This window comes from Musa acuminata, chromosome BXJ3-10 (assembly GCF_036884655.1).
Source record: "Musa acuminata AAA Group cultivar baxijiao chromosome BXJ3-10, Cavendish_Baxijiao_AAA, whole genome shotgun sequence".
NCBI lineage: Eukaryota > Viridiplantae > Streptophyta > Magnoliopsida > Zingiberales > Musaceae > Musa > Musa acuminata.
The window spans coordinates 25111674-25136913 of record NC_088358.1 but is presented as its reverse complement, the minus strand read 5'-3'; the positions used below and the strand labels follow the sequence as shown (position 1 = coordinate 25136913).

General features: G+C 45.6%; 3 protein-coding genes and 1 long non-coding RNA gene across 8 annotated transcripts; 1 reads left to right on the top strand and 3 right to left on the bottom strand.

Annotated features, from left to right (window-relative positions):
* Positions 1 to 89: 89 nt before the first annotated feature.
* LOC104001000 (senescence associated gene 20-like) lies at positions 90 to 825 on the bottom strand. Its single transcript, XM_009423167.2, has one exon. It carries the CDS (start codon positions 686 to 688, stop codon positions 362 to 364), a length of 327 nt encoding a protein of 108 aa, XP_009421442.2. The 5' UTR covers positions 689 to 825; the 3' UTR covers positions 90 to 361.
* Positions 826 to 12992: 12167 nt separating this feature from the next.
* On the bottom strand, positions 12993 to 15136 carry LOC104001001 (protein NRT1/ PTR FAMILY 2.7-like). The gene is made up of 4 exons (XM_009423168.3): positions 14958 to 15136; positions 14663 to 14880; positions 14011 to 14546; positions 12993 to 13872 (listed from the first exon to the last, which is right to left on the bottom strand). The coding sequence occupies exons 1-4, from the start codon at positions 15049 to 15051 to the stop codon at positions 13077 to 13079; spliced, it is 1644 nt and encodes a 547-aa protein (XP_009421443.3). The 5' UTR covers positions 15052 to 15136; the 3' UTR covers positions 12993 to 13076.
* Positions 15137 to 20008: 4872 nt separating this feature from the next.
* On the top strand, positions 20009 to 22407 carry LOC104000965 (uncharacterized). 2 transcript variants are annotated; one of them, XM_065171030.1, is made up of 5 exons: positions 20009 to 20208; positions 20292 to 20426; positions 20862 to 20987; positions 21065 to 21235; positions 22175 to 22407. In XM_065171030.1, the coding sequence occupies exons 1-5, from the start codon at positions 20167 to 20169 to the stop codon at positions 22262 to 22264; spliced, it is 564 nt and encodes a 187-aa protein (XP_065027102.1). In that variant the 5' UTR covers positions 20009 to 20166; the 3' UTR covers positions 22265 to 22407. The 2 variants fall into 2 exon arrangements, with proteins under 2 accessions (XP_065027102.1, XP_009421408.3); XM_009423133.3 differs by having other exon boundaries at positions 20035 to 20426.
* On the bottom strand, positions 21121 to 24730 carry LOC104000964 (uncharacterized). Of its 4 annotated transcripts, none has more exons than XR_010501793.1 (6): positions 24301 to 24730; positions 24157 to 24226; positions 23962 to 24011; positions 23566 to 23637; positions 23050 to 23420; positions 21121 to 21259 (listed from the first exon to the last, which is right to left on the bottom strand). It is a non-coding gene; the product is annotated as an uncharacterized LOC104000964 (long non-coding RNA). The 4 variants fall into 4 exon arrangements; XR_010501792.1 differs by lacking the exon at positions 24157 to 24226 and having other exon boundaries at positions 24301 to 24345; positions 24498 to 24730; XR_010501791.1 differs by lacking the exon at positions 24157 to 24226 and having other exon boundaries at positions 23050 to 23424; positions 24301 to 24729.
* Positions 24731 to 25240: the final 510 nt, after the last annotated feature.

The window sequence follows — 25240 nt, the reverse complement described above, 5'->3', positions numbered from 1 at the left end:
GTATTCTTCATGTGATTAATATGGTTTCTTTGTAATCCTTCGCCGAATTCATGAAAGCCATTTCTGCCATCTACACAGACACAGACAGGTCGATTTAAAGCAACCTCTTTTGTTCAGCATGTAACCAAACAAGCATACAGAAGGTAGGAATCGTCTTCTTCCCCTCATCATCATCATCGTCCTCATCTCGGACTCTTTGATACAAACGAAGACACACAAGCAAACTACACGCAGACCTTACAGCTACAGACTCAGATCCCAACAACGGGGAGTGAGGGTTCCCTCTCAGCCCATGGAACTTTCACCCACCCCTCTTTATTTAGAATGATTAGGCGTACGGCTTAGGATTGTTTGTAGTGGCTTAGATGGCCAGGACGAGGCCGGGGAAGGATTTCTCGGGAGGGGCGGGGCGGCGGCTCTGCCACAGGTGAAGGCAGTGTGTCGAGCCTGCGGGTTCCTTGGAGGAAGCCGAAGAGGCGGCGACTCGGGTGATGGTGAGGGAGGTGTTGAAGTACTCGCGGACCTGGGTGATTATCCCATCGGGGGCGACGGTCCAGGCGTGGACCCAGGCGGCGTTGGGGGCGCTGCCCTCGGCGACGACGGTGGAGCCGAAGGCGGCGACTCGCTCGGGCTGGAACCTGAAGGCGGCTGCGGTCTCCTCCTCCGCGCCGGTGAGCATGCGCATCATGTGCTGGTGCTCCGGCGGGCCATGGAACCACCACTCGATGTCGGGGGCCAGCAGCTGCTGCACCCGCTCCACGTCCCGCGCGTTCAGGGCCTCATACAGCGTGAGCACTGCCCACTTGTTGCGGTCCTCCACGCTCTCTCCTTTACCGTTAGCCAGTTCGTGACGAGCCCCGGTGCGGCTCCCCTCTCCCTCTCCCTCTCCCTCTCCCTCTTGGGAAGCTCTAACTCGGAACGACTCACGACTCGGTGGGCGACGGACAGAGGGCGGAGGATGAGAAGGTGCGGGCGGGCGGGTTTATATAGAGCCCCAAACGAACACCGAGGTGGGGCCCTCACGGCTCCTGTGGGTCCCATTGTGGGCCCCGCGAGCGGGCGAAGACGTGCGTTAGTGGGTGCGGCTACGTGCGACGCGACGCGCCATACGCCATGAGAGGCTTCCTCCTCGCTGATGGAGTCTTCTTCACGTACCATCCTGTTAATACTACATGCTATATTGGCTCAAAGGTTTTGACTCTTCATGCACACGCCCACTGCGTGTACCTACATATAATATTTGGATGCTTTTCATGTGTGTATGTGGGGATCATGAAGTGGAATTGGAGGAGGCATCAGAGTCCACTGATCGATCGTAAAGCAAGCCTGGCATCATCAAGTGTGCGTTGGCGTGTCCTCCAATTAAACTACCATCATTATTATCACCTTTCCCGTCATCCATTGCGGGTAGCAGAGGAGCCTAGCGGTGCTTTCTGGGGTTACGATAAGTGGGGAAGGTGAGGCAGCACTCGGCCCCATTCCACAGAGATCAGTGGTTGGTATGCCTCACCTTTGGCCCACTCAAACCGATGCCTCTAAAGGAAGTATGCTTGACGAACAGATGTCAAATGACCATCGATGACAACAACAGCTACCTAAATTTGGAGAAATGTGTATGTATTCTTTTCTTATTACCTATGAAATATTGCTGTTTTTTTTCTCTCTAATTGATTTGATTGAGAATCAAGAACAATTCTGGAATTGTCAGGCAAGAAACCCTAAGAGGTAAATGATAGAACAAGTCCTCGATCTGTCAGTTATAAGATCGAAATGAGTTATCTGAGGAAATCGTAAAATAAGAGACGTACAAGTTTTCTCTAGAAAATGAGATAGATATGATGGTTACAGATGGTATGAGGATAACAACGACAACAACAATACATAATGGTCACATGTTGTGGTCCTTTGGAAAATTAGATATAAATACATATCAAGCAACACTGATTGACATAGTAAAGCCATTAAAGATGTTGGATAAGTAATAAGTATACAGCTCGATCGTCTTTATTCCTGGGAGGAGTAAGTGGGTTTGGCTTGCAAGCAAAGAGACGCATCCTAATTAGGTTTACCCATTAGAACCGTTACTTTTGTTGTAGCATTACCTTCTCGATGGGTATTGACAAGATTAAATTGAACTCGTGAGATGGCGATGGATGGATGCTATGGTGTGAGCACGAATAGAGGTTTCAGTAGTGCCGTTCACGACAAGTGAATACAACACCCGATCGTGCGACAAAATTCGCATTTCTTGAACATCACATGATGATTCAGCCAAAGAAGGCTTTGATGTAGAAAGGATTGGAATCCGTAGCAGTGAGAAATGAGCTAAGTGTGATATGAGCTCAAACGTATCTCTTTGTTCCTACGAGTTTTAGTGTCATCTACAAGTTTCATTAATTGATAGTATGAGAAAAGGAATGCACGTCGGGAAGGTCCCAATAAAGCTACGGAAGCCTTGGCATATGAAGAAGGATATGATTCCGAAAGCACTCCTTTTTATGTGGAAAGGCAAATATTCTCTCACCATTATGAGGGAAAAGGGGAAGGGTTGAGAATATCCCCGTTATGCGCTTATAAAGGTCACAATACTTTGTTATTATTTCGTAAATAGTTATATATACTTGAGTTGCTTTGAGATGACAAAGGTTTTGAACAGTGATAGTGATCCTTTATATTGTGGTTGAGGGGTCAGCATGGCTTGATTCAGCGTCTCGGGTATGTAAGATCATCCATATCGGTACTCGGACAGTCGGAGTCATCATCTGATAGGGTCGAGCTTAGGCTTTGAATTCGAGATCTAGAGACTCTTTGTCAGTCACCCTCCGTTTTACTGTCGGTTCCTGCACACAGGTCGGGATCGGGAAGGGGGTTTTCAATTTTGATCCGTCTGAAGATTTTGTTAGAACTGGGTGGAAAATGAGCCAAGAGCCAATCCTTATCGTCGGTCCCGCGATGGGTTTTTATCCTTCTCCCAGGGACCGACCGTACCAGCCATATTTATGGCTGTCGACCCATTGGGTGGCAGGCTTCCTCCTGGAGCAGATGTTGGGCATCCTTAGTGCCATGGCGTCGAACCGTCGCCTTGCACATGATGTCGTCCCAATATTTACGGGACGACGTTGTACTTAGTCGACGTCGTCCTGATTTTTGCGGGTCGGTGCTATACTCGGTTGGCACCATCCCGACTTTTGCGGGACAGCGTTGACCGAGGAGAATGGTCCATTATGTTGACCTTAATGTTGATATGGCTATGAACAGTGGTTGGAGGGCAGGATACCAAAATGTGCCCTATCATTCTCTCCCCTCCTCGAGGAGCGGCTTGCACCAGGTCACTCCCCGAGGGGCCACTGCATGGCGCGGGGTGATCTCGCGGGTTGAGTTTGCTTGTGTGATGACCAGTGGTATTACAGGTGGTTGGCTAAGGATTTCTGGGAGCGGAGGTCGGTCGTAGACAGGGCCCGTTAGGGAAGACTATTAGGATTTTGATTGGATGAGCGGTGCTGCTTGATATTGGGCGCAGTGATTCAGTCGAAGTCGGCGAGTACCTTGGCTTAGATATGGATGGATCGATCTAGCTTAGTATCATAGCTTAGGTTATTTGAAGGATAACATAATCATGGGGCACGGTTCAGGCGTTGTAGACAAGCGTGACCAAGCTGCATGGTTCGGGTACTTGAAAACTGATGTGATCGAGCAATACAACTCAGGTACCATAGGCTGATATGGCTGAGCGGCATGACTTGAGTACTATATCACGGATGACCTCAAACTCATGATGGTATATGATGGCCTTCCTCGGGGAGTGCCGAGGGGTGGCTATCACCCCGACCACTCTCTTTTCCTATTAGGAATGAGTCGGCACTAAGAGGGGTGAGGGTGGGGGGGGGTTTGAATTAGTGCAGCGGTAAAAACGTCGGTTTAAGAAATTCTCTTTCATACGATAAAACCAATTTTGGAAATGCTTAACTTTGAAAGCAATAAGAAGGTAGTTTGCAGTTAAAGTAAAGTGCTCAAAGGAAATGCAAACCAGATTTTTATAATGGTTTGGTTGTCGTGACCTACATCCACTCCGCTGATTCCTCTTTTATCGAGGCCACCAGCATCCATTATCGATCTTCCTTCAATATGCGAAGATCAACCACCCTTTATAGCTCTTTCTCCTTTCAGGATTTAGGAGATAACCCTTACACCCCCACTTACTCCTCTCTCAAACTATTCTAACACTTAGAAGAAGGAGAGGAGTTCACATAAGATTGCAACAGTGTTTCTTTCTTTTTTTACTTTCAATACTTGTGTATGTTAACTAGGGATGAGAGAGGTATTTATAGGTCTCAAGTTGATTCAAACTTGAAACCTAAAAATATCTCATCCCGGGTCTCCTGAGTATGGGTGGTACCACTGTCTAACAGCCTCTCGGAAACTATGTTTGGGCAGTACATCGCCCAGACAGACAGTACCACCACCTGACAGTCTTGAAGAATGTGCCACCTCTTAGGTCACTATTTAGGCATTTTCACTTAGCTCAACACAGTCCTTATATGGGCCCAACTGGCTCCTAATTGGGTTGACCCAATTCTAATCTTAATTATGTACTAACTACGAATTCTAAGGCATATACTAAGCTAAATAAGTCTAATGAGTCAAGGTTTCTTTCGGCAAGCTTCCAGCGAACTTCCGATGATCTCTTAGTAATATTCCAGTGAACTCCCGTTAAGCTCTTAGAATTCACGACGATCTTCTTTGCGAGTTTCGACGAGCTTCTTTGGCAAGCTCCTGGACTTCTCGATTAGTTCCGGTAGAACTTCCGACGAATGTCCGGACTTCCGACGAACTCTCGAACTCCCAACGAAATCTCGTTCTCGACTCCGGGCTTCATTTTGCTTTATGCCTCATTATCAAAGTTAATCTTGTACACATAAAACACACTTTGATCTGGACAATTATTACTAACTATGAATTATGTTGTTCGGCATGTCATTGGTCCATCGACGCTTCATCTGATTCTTCGACGCATCATCCTCTCTTGCAGCCTATTACCCAATCGGTCAGTTGACCTCCGCAATTTCAATATCCTTGGCGTAATATTCGCTCTTCTTGGCCCGATACCCGAAACCATGGCCCGAAGCCTTTTGTCGATACATTGATCGATCCTCCGACGCGACGTCCAATCTTCAGACATATTTTTCTCTGGCGCAACATGATTCTTCTTGCTTTAATTGTCTCTCCCTTATCGAAGCTTCCTACATCACTAATAACGTAGATTAAATCATAAATACTATCAATTAGTTTCATCATCAAAATCCAAGATTCAACAATCTCCCCCTTTTTTATGATAACAAACAATTGATGTCATAGTTAATCTTAACTCCCAGAGTTTAAACAAACTCCCCTTATCAATATGTCATATTGATAGAACTCTTGGATTAAAAAATACATGCAACATGTTATCATAAACTTATGCATAACATCATACTTCTCCCCCTTTGTCATTAATGAAAAGGAGAAGCTCAATTATCAAGTGTTTTAGACATTACAGTTCAAATCATTGCATTATAGACATAATCTCAAGTTTTATCATCATGCAAGCTAGCAATAATTTTGAGTTTTACAAGTTTGTAATTTTGCCATATGTGCAAGTTTAGCATGTTTTGCTTCTTGAGATAGGCAAGATAGCACTATTGCTTCTCTTGAGATTGCAAGTTAGCAAGTCTTGGTGATGTTCAAGATAGCAAGTTTACACCAAACAAGCTAGCAAAAATTTCAAAAGCGAATACAAGATAGCTTTCTTATTGAAGTGTGTAAGTTAGTGATTCTTGCTTCCTTTTGCAATATGTAAGTTGCAAGTTTTGCTTATCTTTAGATGTGTAAGCAAGCAAGCAAGTTTTTACATCTTCTTGACTTGTGCAAGCTATCTCCCCTTTGTCATTGTCAAAAAGAAGGAAAGAATATAATTTTGTATCTCTTTTTTCCTTTTACAATAATTTTCAAAGCATGACAAAGATAAGCAATCATTCTTATTTCAAAATGTCATAATTGGGATAAACCTTGAATTCAAATCAAAGCAATTTTAATCATCATTCATATCATATGCAATACATCACATACATCATCATAATAAAATGTATAAGTATTACATGCATCATTCCAAATCACAAATATTGCAATGCTTCGTTCCAATGACCGAATGTATTAGATCTGGAACCTCCAGATATAAGTCTAGTATGAAAAAATAAAATACATATATAGTACATCCTTGGTGCCTCAAGTGTAAGAACTATATACACTAATGCGACTATGGAATCACTGTTTAATAAGAAGGCATCATCAACCATTTAGCATTCTATAAGCGCGGATCAATCAGTGAACTCATTCCCTAATGAGCACCTTTATTATATTTTTAGTATCCCCACACGAGCAGCTATGAGACTAACTGCATCCATCATATGAATGAGTATACAACGCACCAGTATATCCGGTTATCTCAATGTCCCTCTCAAGTAATCTATGATCAGGATTATTTAGGATCTGTGTTTAAAGGTGAATCGGTCTCATTATCGTGATCTCATCACGATCCAATTCCTATTGCACAGATCCAAGGACATTAATATATATATATATATATATATATATATATATATATATACAACAAGCAATATAAAGTGATAAATGCTAAAATATAATAATAAAAAATACTACGTGTCAAGTCACACGTGTCATCACTCACGTGATTAGTTTGTAGGGCACATATGACTAGCACAGGTGATGTAAAAATTTTTTATTAATGAAACTCCCTTTGCCACTTTCACATGTCCTTCCTTTTTTCTTCGGCGATGGGGCTCAATTAACTTTTCAGACGTAAAACTTTTTTAAGTTTGATATGTGCCATATCCTCGGAATTTGTCATCCTTCTCGTGTCGTTGAGTGATAAGTACCATCTTGGACCACCATCGTTACCCGATAAGTGCCTTCCCAGCTTAGGGCCAGCTTGCCTCGGGAGTGAGTCAGGTCGCTGACCTCGGCCCTTCATAGGACTAAGTCGTTGAGATTGATCGGCCGATGCCACACCATTTAGTTGTAAAGTCTCGCGTCAACTTTTTTTATAATAGAGGGCACGGAGATGCGTACGGCTCTCCGCTCTTCGACTCGATGTCGTCAAAGTTTTTAGCTCTCGGAGTCGAGAAGACCACTTCGAGCAGGAGCACTACCTTGGTGTCGAATGTCAAGTTGAAAGGCGATTCCCCCGTGGTGGTCTTTAGTGTTGTTCGGGAAGCCCATAGTATGCTCGGGAGTTCATCGACCTAGGTACCCTGAGCTCCAATGACCCTTTTCTTCAAACCTTTCAATATCGCCCAATTGGTTACCTCGGCTAGACCATTGGTCTATGGGTGAGCTACTGAGCTTAAACCCCAATTATATTCTGGAGCCCGAGCAAAATCTTTTGAACTTCGTGTTGTTGAATTGTGTGCCATTGTCGGTGATGATGGCTTTGGGGATGCCGAAGCAAGTAATAATGCTCCTCCATACGAATCCTTCTACTTGCCTCTCGATGATGGATACCAGCGGCTCGGCCACCAACCATTTGGTGAAGTAATCCACTCCGACGATGGGGAACTTCCTTTGTCCCGATGCCGGTGGGAAGGGGCCGAGGAGGTCCATTCCCCATTATGCGAAGAGCCATATGCTATCCAGGGGGTTTAGAGGAATCGCAGGCGGATGATGTGTTCGGTAATGCTTCTGACACTGTAGGCATCACTATACGTAGGTCACGGCATCTCGATGCATAGTCGGCCAGTAGTATCCTTGTCAGAGGATTTTGAAAGCCAAGATCCGATCACCGATATGGTCCCCGTAAATTCCTTATTGAGCCTTGGCTAAAACCGACTAGGCTTCAGCGGGATCCAAGCAGCACAGGAGCAGTTGGGTGAATGACCTTCGATAAAGTCTCCCGTTCATCTCACAACACCACGCCTACATGCGTTGGAGCCGTCGGGAGGCTACCTTGTCGGCTGGCAGCATCCCATCCCTTTTATAGCAGAGGATCTCTTCCACCCAAGTTGGGGTTGAGTGTGTCATAGCCACCTCTTTGGCTGCAATAGTTTGATAAGGGAGTTGCTTGACTTCCAGAGGTAGTTCGACACCCTAACCTAAGGTGAGCTTTGCCAAGGCGTCGGCATGTACGTTCTGCGCCTGCGACATCCTTGTTATGGCGAAGCAGTGGAAGCAACTAGCGAGTTTCTTTACCTCGAACAAGTATTTTGACATGGTAGCATCCCGAGCCTCATAGTCTCCATTGATATGGCTGACCACCAGTTGAGAGTCGGTGAAAACTTTGATGCTTTCAACTTGGAGCTCGAGGGCCAACTTTAGGCTGGATAGGAGCACTTCATATTCAACTTCGTTGTTGATAGTCTTAAACCCAAAGCGGAGCGGTGACTGAACGTTCGGCCATTGGGGCTTTTGAGGACAAGGCTGGCCCCGCCCGTTTTGGCGTTTGTCGAGCCATCGATGTGCAAGCTCCACCATTGCCCCATACACTCGCCATCATTACTGTTGAGGGGAGCCAATTTTGAGATGAAGTTGGTAATCGCCTGAGCCTTGATGGCCATAGCCTTGATGGCCATCCTCAAGACATAGTGTTTGTCAAATTCCCTGAGCTCGACTGATCACTTTAGCATTTGTCCGGACATGTTGAATTTGGACAAGATTTGTCACAGTGGCTAGTCGGTTATTACTTTAATCGAGTGGGCTTGGAAGTAGGGTTGTAACTTCTTAGCTATCTAAATGAGCGCTAAAGCTAGCCTCTCTATCGATTGGTATCTCGCCTTGGGCCTACCGAGGACGTGGCTCAAGTAGTAGATAGGTTGCTGCACTCCAGAATCTTCTCGAGTCAGGATGAAATTGACGGCGTGCTCGGAAGTCGCAAAGTGGAGGTTGAGCAATTCTCCCGAGGAGATTGTAACAAGTCGAGATAGGTGCGCCAATTGCTCCTTTAGTCGGCCAAAGGCCTCTTGATATTCTAAAGTCCATTCAAAGTTGTTTGGGCTCTTAAAGATATGGAAAAAGGGGAGACACTTGTCTCCTAACCGAGACAAGAATCGAGCAAGGTTGGCGCCTAGTCAAGCGTTGAATCTCCTTTACCGAACGGGGATGCTGCATGTTGATGATAGCTTGGAATTTTTTTAGGTTGGCGTCTATCCCCTTTGATAGATGATGAAGCCAAGGAATTTTTCCGTTAGGTGAGTTCGAGTGGACTTGCTCTTGACGATCATGTTGTCAACATACACCTCCATGTTTCTCTCAATCTAGTGGGCGAATATCTTCTTTATCATCCTTTGGTAGGTTGCCACAACGTTCTTCAACCGGAATGGCATGATTGTGTAGAAGTAGACTCCTCAGTTTGTGATGAAAGTTGTATGTTCCTAGTCTTCTGACACCATCTTGATTTGGTTGTATCCTGAGAATACAACCAAGAACATGAGGAGTTTGTACCCCGAGGTGTGTCAATCAGTTGGTCGATCCTTGGTAGTGAATAGCAGTCCTTGGGCATGCTCGATTGAGGTCAGGGTAGTCAACACACATCCTCCAACTTCTATTAGGCTTTTTAAAGAAAACTACATTCGATAGCCATCGAGGATATTTTGCTTTTGTGATGAATCTTGCCACCAAGAGTCATTCTATCATGTCGCGTACCGCCTTTTGTCGGTCAAGCGCCAGCTTTCGAGGTCGCTGCTTCACCGATTGTGCTTAGGGACTAATGTTTAGGTGGTGTTATGTGACCATTTGGTCAAACCCGGGCATGTCCGTGGGTGACCAGGCGAATATGTCAGCATTTTCAACTAGCAGGTTGATGAGTTGCTCTATTTCCTCTTCCAGTAGCCTTGACCCGAACCTAACAACCCTATATGGTTGGTTGTGACGTAGCGGGACCTCTTGGGTGTGCTCAGTCAGTTCGGGGTGCTGCGTTGGCTTGGCGACGTCCCGAGGGTCGGTGATGGGATGCTCACGCCTCGATTTCTTGGGTAATGTGATGGTCGCCAGGCAACATCGTCGGGATTCTTGAGGATCACTCCTTTTTTCCCTGACCCCTGCTCAAGTCGAGGATTTGTCACCCTGATGGTATGTGGAGATGACTGCTCTGAGATTATTGAGGGTTGGTCAGCCCAAGATGGTGTTGTATATTGAGGAGAGTTCCACCACCATAAAGGTTACCATGATCATCTTGACTTGGGGGTCTTCGCTTAGGGCGACTGGTACGACGGTTGTGCCGAGGGATGAAATGGAATCACCTGTAAATTTGGTAAGCATTGATTGAACTGGGGCAAGGTCTTCCTTGGTCAGGCTGAGTTTCCAGAAGGCATCGAAGTATAGGACATCGGCGGAGCTCCTAGTGTCCACCATGATCCTTTTAACCCAAGCATTAGCGATCCTAGCCGAGATGATTAGTGCGTCGTCATCCTTCGGGTACTTGGTTTCTCCTACCAAGAAGGTAATCTCGAGCACTTGGGGTTGCCGAGCACTTTTCTATGGTTGCTTGGGCATAAGCCTTCCATCCCACCATGCTATCTCCCCCCGATGTCGAACTGCCACTGATCACATCAATCTGCTTTTCGTTCGACCCCGAAGGATGAGGCGACAATTCGTGTGGCCTCCCGATGTTACAACCCAAGTGCCCTCAACGTATGAGTTTTTCGATATGGTTCTTGATGTCACAACACTCCTTGGTGTCATGTCCATAATCACGATGAAACTGACAGTACTTCGAGTGGTCTCTGAGCTCTCATGGTGCCTTCATTAGGTTTGGGGCTTTCAAGAGTCACCTCTCTCTGATCCGCAGGAATATCTCCGTCCTAGAGGAATTTAAAGGTAGGAGTGTAGGCCTCGGGAGTGGTGTGCCGAGTAAGTCAATCCTCCTTCTTGGTGGCGCCAAGGCTTGCCCTCGGGTTGGTTCTGCTCATGGCCTATTATGCTCCTCGCGCCTTCCTGCCATTAATGCTTCAGCGACTACGTATTGGTTAGCACATTAAAGCATTTTAGGGATAGCCGTAGCGACTGCTCGACCAGTGTCTAGAAGAATCTATAAAGTCAGAGTCCCATCAAGAATGCCTGCATTATCAAAGAGGGATGAGCATCGGGCAACATCCGGATTTTAGTAGCAAAGCATGTCACAAAATGCGAAAGTGGCTCATCATCCTTTTGGCTGAGACCGAGGAGCAAAGCTGCGGACGACTTCGATCGCACATTGGCTAGGAAGTTAAGCTCGAACTCTTTGGCCAACTGATCGAAGGAGGTGATCGAGGCTCGTATGAGTCAACTGTACCACATATGAGTTGGGCCTCGGAACGAGGTGGGGAACACCTTACACATGAGGGCATTCGAAGTGTTGTATAGGGCCATCTAGGCTCGAAAGATAGCGACATGTTCCGTCAGGTCGGAGCCGATGTCATAGGCTTCAAGAATAGGGAGGCAAAAGCTTGGAGGGACTGGCTTGTCCTGAATCTCGAGTGCGAAAGGCAATCCTCCTGAAGAGGCCTCACCAAGCTCCTCTTCGGATTTACCGAGCACAGTTGTGCAAGTAGAGAGTTTGCCGAGTCGGACGACAGTGTGTCAGGCTCGGGACTGTCGGAGTGGAGGTGTCAGAGGCTTCGTGCGTTGCGCATGGGCACTGGCCTCAGACTCAACCGGCGCTTGGGCTCAGGACTGTCGGAGCGAAGGTGTCGGAGGCTTCATGCGTTGCACATGGACACTGGCCTCAAACTCAACTGTCGCTCAGGTGATGAGGTGACGTTCGTCGTCCCAGGCTGCCGGGGAACCAAGGGTGGCACCGGAGAGGGTGGAGGCTATGTGGGAGTAGGAGGTGGCGACTCCTGCTGTGGCATTGCCGGGAGCGTCGAGAGTTGTTCGGGGTGAGGAATGAGGGGAACGATGGTTTGTATCATCCTGGCCAAAACTTGAACTTAGTGTGTCATGTTGAAGAACGCCTCGAAAGAGATGGAAGGTTGAGCGGTAGTCATTCCCAAGGGTTGCTACGGAGCCGTTGGCCTCCTACTCGGGGGGAGGTAGGTGTGGCTCCCAAACCCCGGAGTTAAGCGGGTCTGGAGGCACTCGTTACCCAAGTGTTCGAACACATTGCCTTGTTGGGATTGATCCTACGTCATCGAGCCCTTATTCTAGTGCCAATATGATAGTGATCCTTTACACCGTGGTTGAGGGGTTAGCATGGCTTGGTTCAGTCCCGGGTGCGCAATATCATCCACGTCGGTACTCGGGCGACGGGAGTCGTCATCCGATGGGGTCGGACTTGGGCTTTGACTTCAAGATCTGGAGACTCCCCCTTTTATTAGTCGCCCTCTGTTTTACTATCTGTTCTTGCACACAGGTCGGGGTTAGGAAGGTGGTTCCTGATTTTGACTCCTCCGAAAATTTTGTTATAACTGGATAGAAAATGGGCCAAGAGCCGATCCCTGTCACCAGCCCACGATGGGTTTTTATCCTTCTCCCGGGTATTGGCCGTACATGTCATATTTATAGCTGTTGACCCATCGAGCGACGAGCTTCCTCTTGGAGTAGATGTTGGGCATCCTTAGTGCCATGGCGTCGAACCGTCGCCTCATACTTGATGCTGTCTCGATCTTTATGTGATGACGCTATACTCGGTCAGCCCCGTCCCAATCTTTGTCGGACGACACTGTACTTGGTCGGCGTCATCCCGACTTTTACGACTCGGCGTTGTCCTCGATCGGTGCTATCTCGATCTTTACGGGATGATGTTGTACTTGGTCGACGTCGTCCCGACTTTTATGGGTCGATGCTATACTCGATCGGTGTCATCTCGACTTTTGCGGGACAACGTTGATCAGGTAGTGTGGTCCATTATGTTGATCTTGATGCTGATGTGGCTATGAATAGTAGTTTGAAGGTAAGTTACTGTCCTAACAAATGGTTTAATTTTATATTTTTATTTATTTTATTTTATTTATCATATACACAAAAAATCCTAAATGACTCAAATTTATTCAAATAATAATTATGATACTTTAACGTTGCTGAGTAGTGTTGTAATTAATAGGATAGATACTCTACTCGTAAAGCTTTGCGCATAACACGTAGTACCCGAAGTTGACCAGAGTCAACCCCGCCACGAGCCAGTACACGTTCTCCACCTTCGAGTCGTTAATGTCGTCCTGCAGCCACCCGGTGACCCTCCGAGCCATGTTCACCATGGCGGCGCTCAGGTAGAATCCGAGAGCGATGATCAGAGCCATCATCCCTGTCGCAGTGCTCCTCAGCGACCTCGGGAACGCCTGGAAGTATAGCGCCACCTGGCCCGGGAAGTGCAGCGCGTCCGCCACTCCGGTCACCGCCAACGGCAACACCAGCCACAGCGCGGTCATGGGCACGACCCAGTCGCCATGCTGGCTCTCCGCCTGGTGTGACCGCACGATGCTCGCACGCTTCCTCTCCACCAAGGCGGACGCCGCGATGCCGGCGGTGTTGATGATGTGGCCAAGGCCGATGCGCAGCAGAGGCCTCGGGGGGCGCGGGCTGAGCTTTTGCCAGAGCGGGAGGATGAGGCGATCAAGGAGTAAGAGGGATACGACGGTGGAAACGAAGGAGGAGACGACCATGGAGCCGGCGGGGATGGAGAAGCGGGGGCCGAGGGAGCGGTCCATGGTGAGGGCCTGGAGCACGGTGAGGATGAGCTGGATGCCGATGGAGACGCTGAGGAAGATGGAGGCGCTCCAGAGAGGAAGGACACGGAGAAGGGACTTGAAGTCCTCTACTTTTTGGACGGTGCAGAGGCTCCATGGCTTGGCGATGGAGCCGTCCGGCCGCGTGTCGCCATGGCAGATCCATGCGGCCCGGTTCAGAAAGCTGGAGACATCAGAAGTAGATCTCATTGCACCGTAAACTGTACAAAGTCGAAGGACGGAACAGTGCATGGCAGTTGTTTTGATAGATCAATTTAGGCAGCAACTGTCGCATTCCTACTAAAACTTTGACTCAACGCACCTAAATCGTTGACTCGGTCGAAGGTTGATTGACTCATCGAGCTCAGATGTCCCGTGGGCATATTTGCTGTCATCCTCTGCCATCACAACATCCCACTTCCTTATAGCGGCAACGGCCACGCGGGCCAGTCCAGTGAATGGGCTTCCACATGCCGCCGGCCTTCGGTAATGCTTGCTTCCAAGGAGCACAAGCACAACGGCGATGGCGTTCGCCGCCGCTGACACGCCGAAGCCCAACGCCCAGCTGATGGAGTCCTCGACGAAGACGATAGAGGTAGAGCCGATGATGCCGACGGCGTACATGACGACGATGGACCAGTTGAAGAAGACGTCCCGGTCGCCGACGCTGTCGAGTTGGTGGGCTCCAAAGGTGAGCATGTTGAACTGTGTCCCGCCGGACCCGACGACTATCAGCGCCACCGCCGTGTAGAGGAACGCAAGCTGACCCGCCGATGGCACGCAAGCGTCGGAGATGGACGCACATGGGGGTGGTTGCAGCGACCGGAAGGCGGCGGTCAGTGTGAAGAGGATCAAAGACTGCTTGCGATGAAGATTGATGAGAACACAGCCCAAATGCTATTCTTCGAACATGACGAATTGGCCTAAACATCACGTGGATAATATTAGGACTGAACTAGTAGTAGGATGAGTACCACGAAGGTGACGATGGCGGAGAAGACGACGACTGGGTAGCACCCAAAGAAGGCATCTGAGACGACGGCGCCGGCCAACGGGGCAAGGCTGGTGCAGCCTTGGACGATGTTCCCGATCTGGGCGGCGTCTACGGCCTTGAAGTTGTACTCCTTTATCAGGTACACCACCAGGTTGCCCGTTGCCCCGGTGAGTGCCAGCCCCTGCCCCAGCATGCTCCCTAAGAGCTCAACAACCGTACTCAGATCACGGTTCACAGAGATAGAGAGAGAGAGAGAGAGAGATGAAGAGGGAGACCTATGATGAAGGGAACTGTGATCCAACCCCCTTTGTTAGCATTCTGAGCTTCGTTAACGATGAGCTTAGATCGTTCAGAAGCCCCATCTTCCATCCTCCCCCTCGTTCACGCTTCTCCTCTGCAAATCTCAGGGAAGGAGGAAAGGAGCAAACGAGATTCGTCGTTCATTACAATATGTTACATCATTTCAATGCCGGGGGTTCCTCTTTCATAATCGGAACACTGTTCTCTATCTCGTCTTGAATCGGAACGTGCGAGCTTTCGCCCACTTTCATCGTTATCGTGATAGTACTCTCAGACACCCAAACCACATGTACCAAAAGGTCGTACACTTGGGCCATAAGCTAGTAGCCCGATTAGATCCAGGAGTGAATCCAAATAGATTGGATCAGCACATTAATAGATCGGGCTTATCTTGGGCCACAAACTAAGGCCTAATGAATATTTCATCCGATATAGCACATGAATTCCTTTCCATGCCTTTGAAGAAGAATATTTTCTGGAAAAGGGAAAAGGATTTAGAAAAACCGCAATAGGAATCATGCACAATGGATCATGAAATGCTGCAAAAACAGGAAAGGAAAAGTTTACAGGCCATCTTGTGAGAGGAGATGAGCTGCTCTGGCCACCATGAGAGTGACCAGTTGGATATCGCCATGGAATGAATGCCATGCACGCATCACCTTCCTTCGTAACTCTCTCCTTGTTGCATTACCACTCATTCACCCTGTAAAAGCCAAAACTTGCAGTACTTCCATGGAGCCATGCAGGCATGTAAACCAACAAAAGACTTGCTTGTCCTTTGGTGCTCACCTTATCTTCCCGCCCCCACACACACACCCTCTCTCCTCACTAAATCACACAAATCCAGCGAGATATTTTTCCTGCTCCGAGAGGTACAAGAAGACTACCGGGAACTCACATCTCTCTCCACTTTACGCTTTAATTAGTTTGTTTTGAGTTGGTGCAATTGCATGTGAATGTACTTTCATGAGTTCTCCCCTCACGTGACCTTTGGTGGTATATCATCAGAATCTTAGAACAGGCCAAATGAGATCAAATACATATCAGCAGAAACAAAATCCAGAGGAAAAAACCTGGGAAGCTCATGTAAATCCATGGATATATAGAGCATCCCCCTCCAAGCTAATACAGTCAGAGAAGATCCAAACAACGGGTAGCGGTAATGCATAAAACAAGATGAATAGATTGGTAGTCTGAGAATCCTACAGACGTTACAGCAATTAATGCTTGCCATACAACTCATCTTTTCCTTTGTTTTCTTTGTTTTAGATGATGAAGAGTATCTTTCCAGCAGCGGTATCTTTGTTTTAACTGTGGCAGATGCTCCAAGAGAGAGAGAGAGGGTAGTTTTTGGAAGTGACAGTCTGCCAAGAAACACAAGACGAGCAAACTCTTGATGAGTGCTTGGGGAGTTACTTGTAGCGTCCTAAGAGAACGACGGTGAACAGGGAGGAGTCACGAGAGGGTTGTCGAAGTACAAGCAGACAAGCACGGCAGCAAGCACAGCTGCAAAAAGATGGTGATGGTGCCACAGCAACTGTTTGTCACCCCCCCCCCTCCTTCTTCTTCTCTCTTCCCTTTTCTTGCATGCTTCTCGCTGTCACACACTGTGTAGAGTTAATTTTCTGTAGGAAAACAAATCAGAAGAACATAGTTTAGTATGTGTATCGCACAAACACGTTCTCTTCTTCTTCTTCTTCTTTTTCTTTCTCTTCTTCCTCCTCCTCCTTTTTCCCAATTGAATTGGGGTCATGGGGATGGTGCAGCAGCAGTAAGATTCATATGACAATGACGGTGTGGTTGAAGCCTTTTCTTGCGCTGCTTTCCCACCGGCGATATGCTCACGCATGTTAGGACAAAAGTCAAATCAAACAAAATAGCTTTGAACTCCTTTTTGGTGGCACAAATCTTTCTGTTGATTCCACTTCGATGGATGATAAGAAATAGGAGCCTTTATTGGCCTTAACCAAGCATTCGTTGCTCGACTGGATGTGATGATCATATGTAGGATTATCTAAAACATCAATAAATATCTCAAATTGCCTTTACGTCTGGCCATCAGAAGCATCTTGAATTTCTCTGAGATCTCAATTCAAGAAAAGATTTATGTCATCCAAATTGCTTAAAGACAATGTCGTATTTATCCTGACATCCTGCCATGCAGTGCACACAGCTCATGCATTGGGACTTCCGTCTTTCTTTCTTCCTTCTTTTCGCGTTTTGGATTCAAATGCAAGACTAGATGGTTCTCATATCATGCACATATCTCTCCGGGGGGTTGAAACAGAGGAACAACAGCACGGTCACTGCCAACTTGAATCGAACAGGTGGCCAGCAGATTTCTTGGCCGCAGTCATGTCGATGGAGGCGGCAAACTTGTATTATTTCCCAAAGATTGGATGCCACACCGCTGTATCCATCCTTGTGGTGATAGATAGCAAGAGGAAGTCGCCAAAACCTAATGCCAAGTTTTGGTAGGTGTGACAACACTGCTATGTTCTCCGCGTGAGGCCTCTTTGGCCTGTTCCTTTGTATATATTGTTTCTTGCTCTTCATCTGATGCATGTGAACAACAAAATGATAGTGGATATCCATTGGCTGTCGAGTAATGTTGGAATAAGCTGCGATCGAGAAATCTCACATGAAAAACCACCGCATTATGTTTCGTGTTGCAGCAGTAGGGAGTGTATATGGTTAGTAGCTCTGTGAATGATAGATACGACCGAGACATGTACAGCTGCAAGGTTTCTGCATCATGACCCTCTTCAGATCCAGCGAGTAACTTCTGCCTGTGACGATACAGCGAGGGACACATCCAAAGGGAAAGAAACAAGCTCATTCCACTGTGAGGAAAGCTGAATCCTGGATGAACGATGAAGCCTTAACACTTAGGGTTGGAGCACTAGAGGAAGGCGACGCACAAGGCATGCAGAAAGCAGAGGAGAGGGTGAGGTGTGAGTGAGTGTGTGTGTGTGTGTGGGTACATACATGGCTGAGTTATGACGAACATAGAGGAGGGAGAGGACAGCGAGGTGCATACATGCATGTGAACAGGCTGGTACGTGCTTTGTCGATGCATGCAGCGTGGAGACAACGCAGGTTTGCATGAGAGCAGTGGGAGGAGTTTGTGGACACGGACGCATCTCGAGCTCAAGCCAAACCCCTCGATCCCATTTCGAGAATGGATGCTCACCACTCACGAGTGGTCAGTAAGCCAAAAGTCTCTCTCATCAGAGGTCACGAGAGCATTGCAGGGAGAGAGAGAGAGGCTGCTTGTTCGAGTCTTGTGAGCGTCACGGCAGTGATGCTTCAGGGACAACAGGCTGCATGGAAACCCTACAGGGCTCTCATGTGATTGATTCCTTGGTCTCTCGCTCATGATCTGCAACTGTGCATATCACCCTCAAAAGAATTGCTTATCTGCTCACTGTTGGGATCTCTTTCCGAGCTAGAACAGGGTTAGATAAGCTTGATACTGTGCCCATGGATGCCCAGAGTTCCCGGAGATGGCAGCAGCCCCACCTCATCTCATATATGGGTAGTGAATAGCATCCCAAGGACACGAATCACCCAACCAAACAAGTGACGATAGTGAATGGGAACAGCAGTAGATCACATATATGTTCTCTTAGGTTTATGATCGAGGAAGATGAGTCAATAAATGCCAATTGGTTTTGACAATGATTGCGTTGGAGAAGTAAAACAAAAAGGACAACAGTGGTCGCTTGTGTTGTTATTGGTAGTGCCATTATTATACCTCTTCTGTATCCATCTTCTTTCTCTCGTTATCACATCTTCTGTATCCATCTACCCAATCCTGTTCTTTTAGGTGACAAATAGATGCAGGTGGATGAATGATGAAGCCATTTAGAAAGCATAAACCAGCAAGTTTTTCCAAAGCCATTTGAGGACTTATAGTTCAACCTTTGGTTGGTGATTATAGTTCAACCCAGTAAATAGGAAATACAAAATAAGAGGACAGGTGAGGGATCATCATGATTGCACATCACATGGATTGATTTGGATGCAGCACCCAAGATTTATTTCTTCGAGAAGAGACATAGTGTAATGATATGTGTCAATTATTTCATGATAGAAAGACATTAGTGGATAGGGCTAATGCAACTGAAAGTGTCCTACATATATTCTTGTGCTGCTTCCTGGGAGAATCCTGCAGAAGAATCATTTCTCATGATGGGTGCTTGAGATAGATTATGCTGTTTCTCATATTGGTGGTGGTAAAAAAATGAAATTAATCACATAATTATTGTGAAGGTAGAAGATGAGAAATCATCCAACATATTCACATTTCAGATCTTTGATACTTTGTTGTCATCATTCATGTTTTATCACCTTGATGTGCATGCCTGATTTCTTAATCTGATTCAGGTTATGATTCTACGTCTTTACAAGTGTATAACATGCTCTGAATTGAAACTGATATCTCTGAGAGAGAGAGAGAGAGAGAGAGAGAGAGAGAGAACCGAATACAGAGGTGACGAGGGGAGAAGCCCCGTGAGAAGCACTTGGAGGCATTCACAACTCACTCCACCCCCCAAAACAATACAAACTCCCAACCCCTCAACGCCTTGTGCCTTTGCCCTCTATCCCACGTAGCACCCACACGAAAACAACTCTCCCTTGACGCCGTCGCTGCTTTCCATGTCGCTCCCATCACGAGTAGATTCCTCTCTCTCTCTCTCTCTCTCTCTCTCTCTCTTCATTCATTAGGAACTCAGTGTGAACAAATTTGCACTGATGGGTTATTATCATGACATGGCTGTTCATTAGATCCGTGCACGTGCATTGCACGTCAAGTCATCGGATGACGATCTATCACACAGGAATGAAGATAGGAACGAGCAAAAGATGCATGACGACAAGGTGGTGGTGGTGACAGGAATCCTACGAGCGTGACGGGGAATGAGGCACTAATATCTTGCTTGACCTCAGCCCAAGGCAAGATAGGATGGGAGATCAAACTCATCATCTCCTTTTCTTATTGCGTCCCCTTGTTGTGTAGCACAGGCCGGGAACGTTGTGAGATCAAACTCATCTCCTTGGATGGTTGCTTGAAGCAGTTTTATATGACGGAGAGCAGTGCGACGAGAAGATTAGATGGCATACTGCATCAATTAGCGAGTGTTGAGTAGATGGAGCTGTAGGTTTCTTAGCAGGGCAACAATGGAGGCCCCGGTGACTGCAGAAACGCCAAGGGGCAGTCAGGTAATTTTGGTAGAACACTAAGGATGACAGTGGATGCGATCAGCAGATGGATCATACGGGCGCTTCTTCCTCTTTTTAAGCAGTCACCAGCCCTCCCCAATAGCTCTGCGCGAGCGAGAGAGAGAGAGAGAGAGAGAGTCATGGTGTCTCGGGAGCACAAGAGAGCTGCTTTCCATGAGAAGCTGCAACTCCTTCGATCGATTACGCACTCTCATGCAGTAATTAGCTCTATCACTCATCATTTGTCTCTGAAACAATCTGTTCTCTGTCCTCCCAACTTCCATAAACATGCATGACAAGTTGATTTTTCCTTTTTTTTCTGTTTTTTTTTTTTATTTCCTGAACAATGAGCAGATAACACATCCAAAATCTCCATCGAGTTGTGAATGTGTGTTTGTGATTTTTTGTTTTGGTTCAGTTTTTGTCGCTAAGACGCATTAAATTTTGTTCTAAGATTTCTCTGACTCTGATAAACATGTTCAAAGTTCAAGCAAATACACAGGAATTCTTTCACTATATTGGCATATAGAAGAATGAGATGGTTCCCTTTTCCAAGAATTTGATGGAAGGAAAATTTAAAGTACACTGGTTTTACATTGCTGAATATCACACTAATTATGACCTGAATCGTTCTTTTTTTGTTTCCATGGCAGCTAAACAAGACATCTATCATAATGGACGCATCAAAATACATCGAAGAGTTAAAGAAGAAGGTCGATAAGTTGAATCGAGAGATTTCATGCACACAAAACAGAATTGACGACAACACACTACCTATGGTAAATTTGATTCCAATCATTGCCTTTGCTTGGGGGACTGGTTTACTCACTGTTGAAGCTGGTGTCCATCTCTGCAGGTAACTGTTGAAGCCCTACAGAAGGGGTTCCTCATAAATATCTCTTCGGGGAAGAGCTACCCGGGATTGCTCGTCTCCATTTTGGAAGCCTTTGAGAAGCTGGGACTCAGTGTCGTGCAAGCTAAGGCTACTTGTACTGATACATTTCGCCTAGAAGCAGTTGGAGGAGATGTAAGATGCAAGATCAATATTTACCTGCAAATATACACTTGAAGTTAGCTAACTAGGCAAGCTAAAACCAAAGAGTTTCTCGTATCTAGACATTTTCATATATATTGATCAACTAACTAAATGATATAAAAACACTATGCTGAATAATGTTATAGCTAGAGAATCCTGTGCAGACTCAAAATACACTACAGAAACCCTAGCGTGGGTTGGGTTGACCTTATATATCATAACTTATTTCATGACATTAGGTTACTAAAGACGAGTAATCTTCTAGAGAGATATAGAGGTTAAAATCTTTCACCCTGATGGATTTGATTCTTTATTTTCAAGTAGTGTACATGCCATTCCATGCATCTGTTTTGTGCATGTATATGTTTGTCATGCTTGTTTCTATGAATCCTAGCATTTTTTTTGGCAACCTCAATGACATGAACCTCCAAAATTCTTCCTCATTGTTTCTATTGTACATGCACCTAAAATGAATTCCTCAAAATCTTTGAGTATACATGCTTGTTTGCTTGAACAATACTTCTTCATGCGGAAAAAATCTAGATATGCAAAACTAGTTTGTTGTCCATTGGTAATATGAGCTCTAGAACTAGTGATTAGTTCATTTTCCCTTCGTAGGTATAGATTGTGTGGACATGATTGCAACCTAAGCATCCTCATGATGCAAATGCCTCGAGGGAAATATTGTTCGAGGACAAAGATTTCAGTCCATGCTAGATATTCATTGACATTGAAACCCTATGCATACAAACAAATGTACATCTCTCTTGAAGTGAAGTGTAGCAAAATAATTTACGGTTAACTACAAACCTGGAAAAATAAATAAAGATTATCATAGATACTAATGTCAACAAGAAATGAAACATATGGCACATTTGGGTTTCCATTAGTGAGAAATATATGTTCATTCAAGATTCATAAAATTTTCAGATTCAAGTGGCCAGGATGGATGCTCAAATGGTGAAACAAGCAGTTCTGCAAGCCATCAAGACTAGCACCAAGAGTTCTGATCCAGAATGACAGATATATATAGCAGGAGACTTCTTATGACTACCAATGCAACCTTTTATTAACCTTTCATCTACTGTAATTGGGTTGTTACAGCCCTGGCTTGAAGGTAGAATGTCCTATGTAAAATTATATATATGGTTCTTCAGAGTTCAGAGCATGGATAAATTTCAGAATTCACATATGCATGCAAAGTACTATCCATAGAAAGGTAGGGTTAACAAAAGAAACAGTACATGACATTTGATAGTTTAGTTGCTAATAATAAAATCCAGAACAGTATGTCAAAACACAGTAACGTGACTGACAAACTTATGCAAGCTTCCATATCATCTAAACTTTAATTTAACCGTGTAAATTGTAAGGACATAGAGAGATTCCTTTATCATGAGACATCATATAAAGGAAGAGAGTAAAGTAATTGTCATATACTGATCTTCTTTCGACTCAGGAAAATAAAATGGAGGGAAACCAGCAGAGTTCGTTTACAAATAATATGTTGAACAGGAAATATTTGCATGTTCTGAAAAGAAAAGGTAAATAAATATGAGATAGAGAGAGAAAATTGATATAATTTATGAAATGGAAATATTTTCTGCAGTATAGTCATATTAAAGTCATGCAAAATGGTGCCTACATGTGGTAAAAGGCTCTCTCCAATGTTGTGGACAGGTCAAAATTAATTGATTTTGTTTATAATAATCAAACCTTAAGAGTAATACTAGTTTATACAAATACATATGTATTAAGAATATATTTATATATGCAGACAGAGAACAAAATATGCGATATCTCACCTACAGAGAGTATTGTTCTTCAGAAATTGGATAACAGAGAAATAGTGTGCTTTTAGCCGAGCTGAGACTGTTACATCATGCAAGAGTCCGAAAGTCACTTCTGTCACCAGCCATGCTAGGAAATGCCCATGCACTAGTTCCCTGTTCCAATCGCTCTTAAGTCATGGAGCACATCCTTTTCACCATGTACAGTTAGTCTATGGACCTCCTCTTGTCCAGGTTTCATAATGAAGGCCTGGTTGCTCAAGCTCAGAAACATAGCTTGGAGTTCCAGAAATCCATCCATGGACCTTGTCCAACATGCGCACTGTGGATCAGCCCCTTTAAATATGGCAATGGGCCTTCTGTAATCACAGAATCACAACCGAAAGCTGCCTTGCGACACAAAATTAGTAGAATCAGAAACAAGTTCAGCAGTGTGTTTTTTTTGTTATTACAGCGGCAGGAACCAAAATTCATAATGTGACAGGACTACAACAATATAATCAGGCCATAAGGGAGATGTAAAGAACCAACCATGTTGACTCCTAATCAGACTGCAAGCATACCACATCTCTCTGTTGACACTGGAGTACAGCAGCTGGGTACCTGGAGATGGAGGCAAATTGTAAGGTAAATATGGACATTTCTCTTTCTATGAGCAATAGAAGACCAGTCAAATTTCCTTCTTATGACTCATTCATCAAATATTCTACCACGGAAAACAGCATTAACAGCTTAACAGAGACAAAAAAAAAATGGATATCAGCAATAAACAGGGTGCAAGTAGCTAATAAAGGTCATCATCTTACATGCTCCCAGACAAATCAAGTTTCACCAGACACAGGGTTCATCAAATCACTGAAGATTGAACTAAAAATCAGCTGATACTTTGCTTTTTTTAATGAACATATCATTAGGCCAATGGATTACCTCGCTCGTTAGATAAAACAAGCAATGCAGGTCACTTCCAGGATGTGATCCTGCAAAACAGCAGTTAATTCACAGTGAAATTTTGGAAGTAAGATCCTGCCAATATTAATTCAAAATTTAGCTTCTGTCCTCCCTTCACGACTTAAATACTGGTAGCAAAAGACACAAGAGGCCATCTTATCACTTCCTACATACACTTCTGGCTGTGAAGAGTATGGCCTTCGAACAGATGTCAAGTTACTGAACTGGCTCAATAACTGTCTCTCTTCCAAGCCAATGAAACCAATCATCAACATGACAACCTCCATATGAGACAATCAACCTTGAAATTGACATTACCTCAAACGTTAGGTCACGAAAAGGATAGGGCTTTTTCTCCGGCACCTAAACAAAGAACCACACAATCCAGCATTAATTCTGGAATAGATGAGTACTTCACCGAGCCAGTTCAAGAAACATCCAGAACCCCCAACACTACACAAGCAAAAGTGGAGTTGCACAAATCTAAAAAGAAATCTCAAAACTATAACATAAACCTCGAACAATTCAGTGCAAGCAAAGAGATTCATTGTTCAAGCACTATTAAACCACCGATCCAGTGGGCGCAGCCCCGCCGCAACCGTGCTCCGGACAACCATCGTCGTCCGTGGCGGTGCCGATCCCGCTCGCAAGCCCCGCGGAGATCGGCGCCTGACCCCGGTTGATCAGCGACTCGCCAGGCTTGGGGCCTTCGTTCCTGTGGCCGGGCGCAGGCTTCTGGTCTACGGGCTTCGGCCTGCTTTGTCCGGCCTAAAATAGTAACAAGGCAAGCTTGCGATCGCATCTGAAATGGTTTAGAATAGCGGCACATAATTACTCCTACGAGCTCAATTCAGTTTGATTCAGATTCAAATTCTCTTTGACGAGCTCAATTACCCGTTCTTTAATGGAAATGAAAGCTAATTAAATAGACACGATTGAGTTGCTTCCGTTTGCTACGCAATGATCGCTCATATGTTTGCTACTTGATAGTAATCATCGATCACGACGGAATCGTTGCGATCACGGACGTGCGTTCCGCTTTGAACGGCCATGATGGGCCCTTGCGTAATGGCACACCAGGAGTGTCGTCACCTGCTGACGTGGGTTGCCGGGGACGCTTTCGTCGCCATCCGATTCCAATCAGAAGGTCTAAAAGATTCCAAGAAAGGAGTCAAATACGGGGGAAGAGAGGAGGAACTAATAGAGAGCAGGATTGGCACGTGAGAAGGTGGCATTTCTCTTGTGTGTTCCTATTGTT

What these genes read in the sequence shown, in the direction of transcription:
- LOC104001001 (XM_009423168.3), bottom strand. Translation starts at nt 15,051, where the DNA reads ATGGAAGATGGGGCTTCTGAACGATCTAAGCTCATCGTTAACGAAGCT. An exon ending in CCGCCATCGTCACCTTCGTG is followed by an intron (nt 14,547 to 14,662) that starts GTACTCATCCTA and finishes CATCGCAAGCAG; the next exon opens with TCTTTGATCCTCTTCACACT. An exon ending in CGACCGAGTCAACGATTTAG is followed by an intron (nt 13,873 to 14,010) that starts GTGCGTTGAGTC and finishes TGATGTCTCCAG; the next exon opens with CTTTCTGAACCGGGCCGCAT.
- LOC104001000 (XM_009423167.2), bottom strand. Translation starts at nt 688, where the DNA reads ATGATGCGCATGCTCACCGGCGCGGAGGAGGAGACCGCAGCCGCCTTC.
- LOC104000965 (XM_009423133.3), top strand. Translation starts at nt 20,232, where the DNA reads ATGACAGTGGATGCGATCAGCAGATGGATCATACGGGCGCTTCTTCCT. An exon ending in ACGACAACACACTACCTATG is followed by an intron (nt 20,988 to 21,064) that starts GTAAATTTGATT and finishes CCATCTCTGCAG; the next exon opens with GTAACTGTTGAAGCCCTACA. An exon ending in TAGAAGCAGTTGGAGGAGAT is followed by an intron (nt 21,236 to 22,174) that starts GTAAGATGCAAG and finishes TAAAATTTTCAG; the next exon opens with ATTCAAGTGGCCAGGATGGA.